This window comes from Merops nubicus, unplaced genomic scaffold (assembly GCF_000691845.1).
Source record: "Merops nubicus isolate BGI_N331 unplaced genomic scaffold, ASM69184v1 scaffold15292, whole genome shotgun sequence".
Classification (NCBI taxonomy): domain Eukaryota; kingdom Metazoa; phylum Chordata; class Aves; order Coraciiformes; family Meropidae; genus Merops; species Merops nubicus.
The window spans coordinates 1-7,181 of record NW_008594431.1 but is presented as its reverse complement, the minus strand read 5'-3'; the positions used below and the strand labels follow the sequence as shown (position 1 = coordinate 7,181).

The 7,181-nt window shown below is 57.1% G+C and overlaps 1 protein-coding gene across 1 annotated transcript in view; it reads right to left on the bottom strand.

The window, feature by feature from the left end:
* LOC103768630 (A disintegrin and metalloproteinase with thrombospondin motifs 10-like) overlaps nt 1-6,733 on the bottom strand; it is a gene marked incomplete at both ends in the record, with an annotated part of 13,832 nt that extends 7,099 nt beyond the window's left edge. Inside the window, 2 exons of the mRNA XM_008935783.1 lie at nt 67-200; nt 6,631-6,733. Coding sequence (XP_008934031.1) covers nt 67-200; nt 6,631-6,733 — 237 coding nt within the window. The remainder of the gene's footprint in view (nt 1-66; nt 201-6,630) is intronic.
* Between the last annotated feature and the right edge of the window lie 448 nt (nt 6,734-7,181).

Sequence of the window (7,181 nt, the reverse complement as noted above, 5' to 3'; positions counted from 1 at the left end):
CCCCCCCCCCCCCGGGGCTCTGCCCTCTCCTCCCTGTCCCAAATTCCCCCCGGAGCCCGGCAGCACCTTGCACTCCCCGTTGACACAGATGTCGTTGGAGTCCTGCCTGCAGGGGGTCCCGTCCACCACCGCCGCCGCCCGCTCCGTGTAGAAGTTGAAACCTTCTGCCAGGCAGTTGAGGGAACAGGCTTTGACACCCCCTGCGAAGGAGACAGAGGTCCAGATGATGCCAAGGAGAGGAAAGAGGTGGAGAGAGAGACCTGGATAACAGTTGCCTCACCCTTGAGCTGCCTGGCCCGCTGCACATAGAATCATAGAATCCTTTAGGTTGGAAGGGACCTCCAAGATCATCAAGTCCAACCATTGAGCCATGAGGGCTCTAAAGTCCTCTGCTAAAACAGATCAGAATCTGTCAGGGTTGGAAGGGACCACAAGGATCCCCCAGTTCCAACCCCTCTGCCATGGGCAGGGACACCTCCCACTAGATCAGGCTGCCCAGAGCCTCCTCCAGCCTGGCCTTAAAGACTCCCAGGGATGGGGCCTCAACCACCTCCCTGGGCAACCCAGCCCAGGGTCTCACCCCTCTCCTGGGGAAGAACTTCTTCCTCATGTCCCAGGAGAACATCCTTGCTGAGCAGAGGGACCCACAGAGGAACCCAGGCACCCTCCTTGTTGATTGCTACCAACTCAAGAGCCTTGAACAGGACACTGACACACGGTGGGACCCTGTCCCTCCTGCACAGCCTGGGGCCCATGGGCTGTACGTGATGGGGAAGGGAACAAAGCAACCTGGGCATATCTAGTGTTGGTCTCTCCTGGCACTTCACAAGGGCTGTCAACACCCTTGTGCCCGTTTTACAGACAGGGAAACTGAGGCAGCAGCTCTTAAGCCACTTGTCTGAGGTTTTTCAGCTCCTAGATCCAAGCAACCAAGTTTTTCAGCTCCTAGACCAGATACTAGGCCAGGGTAACCATTTCTTTCTGTTCAAAGCTGGTGGATACCAAGTCACTGACAGCAAAGATGATGACAGAAATGTGAGGACAAAGGGGGAAGATGCTCAAGCTATAGCTAAAATACCTGCACCTCAACACTCCTTGCCAAAGCACCATCTAGGAAACAGCCTGGCTAGCTGGATATTGGCTGGATATTATTGGATAATTGGATGTTATGGTGTGTGGGAGGAGGACAGGGGACCAGTTATGGGAGGAAACATCTGAGCAGAGCAGATTCCTGCCTCCTGTCATTGGATTTGATCAAATGCTGGTGCAGATTGTGGCCTTTTCTTCCTTCAGTGGGCATCCAAAGGAGACCTGGCAGCCTGCACCCCCCGGGCAGAGCGAGACATGCCCAAGCTGGGGCTGTTTGCTCCTGCAGGCACCAGCAACAGTCACGAGCCGTGGGCCAGAGCTGGGAAGCACCTAGGTCAGGAGGAACCAAAAGCTGCAGAACCTGCAGCTCAAACCAGCAGAACCTGCAGCTCAAACCAGCACTTCAGACGGGCAGCTGGAGGGGAAGGGACCCAGCTGTGCCTGGGAGCACCCCAACACAGCTCGGGGTGGGAGGAAGAGCCAAGCTGGGAGAGGGAGGAATGGCAGGAGACATGAGAGGGGAATTCAGCAGCTTGGAGGCATGTGGTTGAGCAGGATGCCTGGACAAGCCCCTAGAGAAGTTGTTTGATCAACCCATCTTAAGGAGATCAACCCCCTCTGCAGCACCCCAGGCTCTCCCAGCCTGGTGAGGGAGCTCCAGGGCCACCGAGGGGGACAGCACAGGACCCAAGAACCCAATGTCATCTAAGCGTGGCATGCCTGGACCCCAGGGCTGTCCAGCCAGGCCTCAGGGGCAAAATGTCACCAGGAGGATAAGAAAACATGAGCCACGAGGACCTAGGTGGGGTGCAGGTTCTCCCAGCTTGGAGAGGCCGTGCCACTGAGCCCCACCAGCAGCCACACACCCAGCACAGGCAACAGTCCCAGCAGCCTGGGAGAGGGGCTTGTGCTGGCCCTTCCTGAGCCCCAGCTGTGATGTAAGCAGTGCTTGCTGCTGGTGGAGCAGCTCTCCAGCCCGTGGCCTTGTTCCTGGCAGCACAGTGGTGTTGGCTGGGTGGGACCCTTCACCCCGTGCAGCTCTCTCCTGCCATCACTGGAGTGCAGAGCAGACCAGGCAGTGAAGCAGAGCTGAGAAACAGCCAGAAGCTTGGCATCCTGCTTTTCTGGGCTCTCAGACCACACAGTCGTAGAATCACTGTGGTTGGAAGAGACCTTTCAGATCCTGGAGTCCAACCACCCCCCAGCACTGCCAGGTCCCCACTGCCCCGTGTCCCTCACCCCACATCTCCACGGCTTGGAAACCCCTCCAGGGGTGGGGACTCCACCACTGCCCTGGGCAGCCTGGCACAGCCCTGGGCAACCCTCCAGGGCAAGAAATTGTTCCTCAGGGACAACCTCAACCTCCCCTGGGGCAACTTGAGGCTGTTTCCTCTTGTCCTGTCCCTTGTCCCTTGGGAGCAGAGCCCGACCCCCCCCAGCTCCAGGCTCCTGTCAGGAGCTGTGCAGAGCCAGAAGGTCTCCCCTGAGCCTCCTTTGCTTCAGGCTCAGCACCCCCAGCTCCCTCAGCTGCTCCTCCCCACACTTGGGCTCTAGACCCTTCCCCAGCAGCTCCGTTGCCCTTCTCTGGCCACGCTCCAGCCCCTCAAGGTCCTTCTTGGAGTGAGTGGCCTAGAAAACAAACCCCGGATTTGAGCTGTGGTTTCCCCAGTGCCAAGTCCAGGGGTGCAGATCCCACTTCCACAGAATGAGCAGAACCCCCTCAGCCTGCCCACTGCCTAGTGACTACTGCCTGGGAAACGAGCAGCAGACAGGACCACACAACCCTGAGGAGCCCAGGGTCTGTCACAGCTCCTGGCTCCCAGAGACACGAACCTCCTGGCCACGCCTGAGCCCACAGAGAGCTGCCCACCCTGTGCTGTGGGGCTGAGGCCAGCACCAGCCAGGTCTGCCACGGGATCTCCTTTTAATCTTTCATTAAAAGAAAACAGGCACCTCCAGCTGGTGCCTCGGAGGATCATAGAATCATAGGATGTCTGGGCTGGAAGGGAACCCCAGAGCTCATCTAGTCCAACCCCCACCATCAGCAGGGACATCTCCAACTAGATCAAGCTGCTCAGAGCCTCATCCAGCCTGACCTTGAATGTCTCCAGGGATGGGGCCTCCACCACCTCTCTGGGCAACCTATTCCAGGGATCTGTCACCCTCATACTGAAGAACTTTTTCCTAACATCTAACCTCAATCTGCCCTTTTCTAGCTCAAAGCCATCACCCCTCATCCTGTCACTCCAAACCCTTTTGTCCCTCCCCTGCTTTCCTGTAGCCCCTCTCAGGTACTGGAAGTTGTTTTAAGGTCCCCCCAGAGCCTCCACTTCCCCAGGCTGAATGTTTTGTTGGGAAGTTTTGTTCCTCCTGCCTGCCCTGGCCCATGGAGGAGTTAAATCACATTCTAATTTACGAGGAGCAACCTCCTGCTCTCTGCAAGCCCCCTCTCCCCCCGGCCCCCTCCCTGCCCTGCTCTCCCTCGGCTCTCACACCCGCCAGGAGCAGAATGAAGAACTCAGCGAGGGGAGCAGAATAAACAAACAAGGAAAGCTGCATTCCAGGAGCCATCTGCTGACTGCTGAGCTCGGCCCTTCTCGGGGCTGCATCTGCTGCTCCAGGGCTGCTGGAAATCACCTTGTACTGGCCCCCAGCAGAACCTGAACTCAGCTCCCCAGTGACCCAGGATTTCAGCAGGTGGCTCCTTCCCTTCCCAAATTCCTGGTGGGATCGTTGGCCTGCCCCATCCGAGGCAGCGAGGTGCTCATTGGCTTCAGGACTGGGGGGCTCCAGGGACTGATGGGTGGATGACACGAGCACCCCTGCTCCTTTTGTAAGGCCTGAGGGTGCAGTGCTGAAGGCCACGGCTGAGCTGAGCAGGGGAAGAGGCTCAGCAGAAGGTCAGGGTGGTGATGGGCTCCCACACCAGGGACATGTGCCCAAAATCAGTGTGAAGAGCAGATATCATAGAATCATAGGATGTCTGGGCTGGAAGGGACCTCCAAAGCTCATCTAGTCCAACCCCCCACCATAAGCAGGGACATCTCCAACTAGATCAAGCTGCTCAGAGCCTCATCCAGCCTGACCTTGAATGTCCCCAGGGATGGGGCCTCCACCATCTCCCTGGGCAACCTGTTCCAGTGATCTGTCACCCTCATATTGAAGAACTCTTTCCTAATGTCTAACCTAAATCTGCCCTTTTCTAGCTCAAAGCCATCACCCCTCATCCTGTCCCTCCAAACCCTTGTGAATAGTCCCTCCCTGCTTTCTTGTAGGCCCCTCTCAGGCACTGGAAGGTGCCACCAGCTGAAGGGCAGAATGCCCAGGGACGAGGCTGCCAATAAAGATGGGTGCTGGGGGGCTGCCTGTGCCAGTGGGACTGACACCCACCACCCCAGAGCTCTCTGGGCACTGCTGGAAGAGCCCAGGAGGGAGATGATGGCCAGTCCTCTTAGCTGGGCCAGGGATGCCTGAGGGCACAGGGGCTGCAGGGGAAACCATGGCTCCCAAGGGCAAAACACCCCCAGCAACTGGAAGACAAGAGGGGGCTGTTTCCAGGGGGTCTGATCTACAACACAGAGAGGGTGGAGGTGCAAGAGATGCTCCTCACCTCCACCTTAGATGTGCCTCTGACACCCAAATGACACCAGGTATCACAGAACCCTGCAGTCAAGTGAAGGTGCAAGTGCTTGTGCTGCTGAAGTCACAGCACCACAGAGGAGCCTGGGTTGGAAGGGACCTTCAAAGACCATCTAGTTCCACCCCACCTGCCATGGACAGGGACACCTTCCTTTAGGTCAGGTTGCTCAAAGACTCATCCAACCTGGTGTTGAACACTTCCAGGGATGTGGAACCCACAACTCCTCTGGACAATCTGTTCCAGTGTCTCTCTACTCTCACCAGACACCGTTTCTCCTTTACACCTATCCCATTAAGACCATTTCTCCTTGTCTTGTCACTACAGGCCTTGGTAAAAAGTCTCTCTCCATCTTCCTTATAAACCTCCTCTCTGTATTGAGTGGCTGCAATCAGGTCTCAGCCCTGACAGAGTGCCCAGACTCGGGTGAAGAAGTTCCTTGGTGGACCAGTGATGGTGTCACCACCTCCATGGGCCCAGCTGATCCCAGGTCAGCATGGACAGCCCAGGCCACACAGAGCTGATCCTGCTGATCCCAGCTGGCAGCTCCCTGGTGGGCAGGACTCCCAGCTCTCAGGGAAGCATGTGATGAGCTGGGTGCTCTTCTGGCCAGGGGCTTGGCTCCCAGAGCAGGCTGAGGAGCTGCAGCTTCCAGCAGCTCTCTACTCATGGGGATGTACCTTGGGCCACCACGGATGAGACAGGGATAGCCCTTGACATGGAACAAAGATGATGTGACTGCTAAAGAACACTGCCCATGATGGGACCACTGCCCACAGCCAGCCTGGAGAGCTGAGACATGGAACTCCCAGATCCCTCCAAGACACAATTCCCCCAACACTCAGCACAGAGGGGACAGGTTTCATCACCTTGTTTTACTGAAGGTGAAGCTGAAGCAGAGAGAGAGGGGGAGGCTTTTTCTGAAAGTCAAAGCAAAAATCCCCATCAGAGCCAGATGGCAACTTAAGGGCTGATGTTCAACTGGCCAACTGCCCCCCAGACTCAAAGCACTGGGCTGTGCCTGGGGAAGGGAGAGGTCTGAGCCAGGGCAGCTCCAGCCTGCGGGGCTGTCTTGCACCTTGGCACCCGTTGGGGTCTTTGTGTGACTTACTGCTCTGCAATTTTATGCCATTTTTATTGATCCATCCCCTGCAGCCTCAGCACATCTGCTCCAGCTGCCGGGGCCCCGCTGGGAGTTGGGCTTATTTAGACAGCTGCAAAGGATTTCCCCAGTCAAGTTCATTAACTACATGAAGGAGACGTGCTGTTCTTTCTCATTATTAAGAGCTTTCTGCCACAGAGGCCTCCTCCTGCCCCTTCTCCTCCTGCCTCTTCTCCTCCTGCCCCTTCTCCTCTCTAGATGCTTTGGCAGGACACAGGAGGGACACCTTGGGAAGAGGAGAGTGCTGCTTTCTGGAGGATCCACCAGCTCCCATCCCCATGCAGGAGCTGGAAGTGTTACCTGCCTGCATGGGATGGGCTCTCCTGGTTTCTCCCCAGACACCAACATCTCCCTTCTCTTGTCTCTTCCTCTCTGCTCCCCCAGCAGCTAAGGAGACAGACTTGAAGAAAGAAGCTGAACAGCTCTGCTGCTGCTGGAATTGTTTCTGGTGGAGCAATGGAGTAAATGGGCAATTAACAGCAGGGGCAGTGACCAGGATGGGTCATGGGTGGTCATGGGTCAGCACCTGGGGTCCATGGTCATGCAAAGAGGAGGCAGCACACCCCAGGAACACAGAGCAGGCAGCTGGTGGGACCTGGGCTAGCAAAGATGGTGACTACATACCCACCAGATCACTTAGACCACGAGACCTCTCCTAGCAGAGTGGGGGAGAGAAGCCCTGCAGAGCTCCACTCCGGGTCTGCCCGAGCTGAGGGGTGCCCAGCCCAGCCCCAGCACTCACCTCCACGGTAGGTCTTCCAGGTGTAGTACTTCCCTCGGAAGGGGACGTTGTCAAACTCTGCACACTGCAGTTCTCTGAAGTCCTGGGAGCCCGGCGGGCAGTCCTGTGGCCACAGAGCATCAGTCAGCACCTTGCCAGGAGCCTGTCTCCTCTGCTGGGAGGGCAGGAGCTGCTACAGGGCTCCCAGCCAGCACTAACTCCAGCCCTTCCAGGAGATGGACACCGGTCCTGACAACGGGGTGCTGCTGCAGTGAGGCAGGAGCATCCTTCCTGCAAAGCTAGACACTGTTTGAAGAGTTAGGGCACAAGTTTTTGGGCCAGCTGACCTGTCTGCTGATGCAAAGCCCAGGGGAAGCAGTGGAGAACCATCCCTTTTTCTCCCTACCAACCTGTGGATGTTAAAGGTCCCATTTCCCCAGGTCCAAAGCTTCACTGAGCTTCTGTGCAGAACAGTTATTTCCCTGCTCCCCTCAAGGTTTAACCCTTGGCCCCAGGAAGCACTTTGTGAGCCACTTTCACCTACCCAGACCCTCACTTGCAGCGTGTGGGAG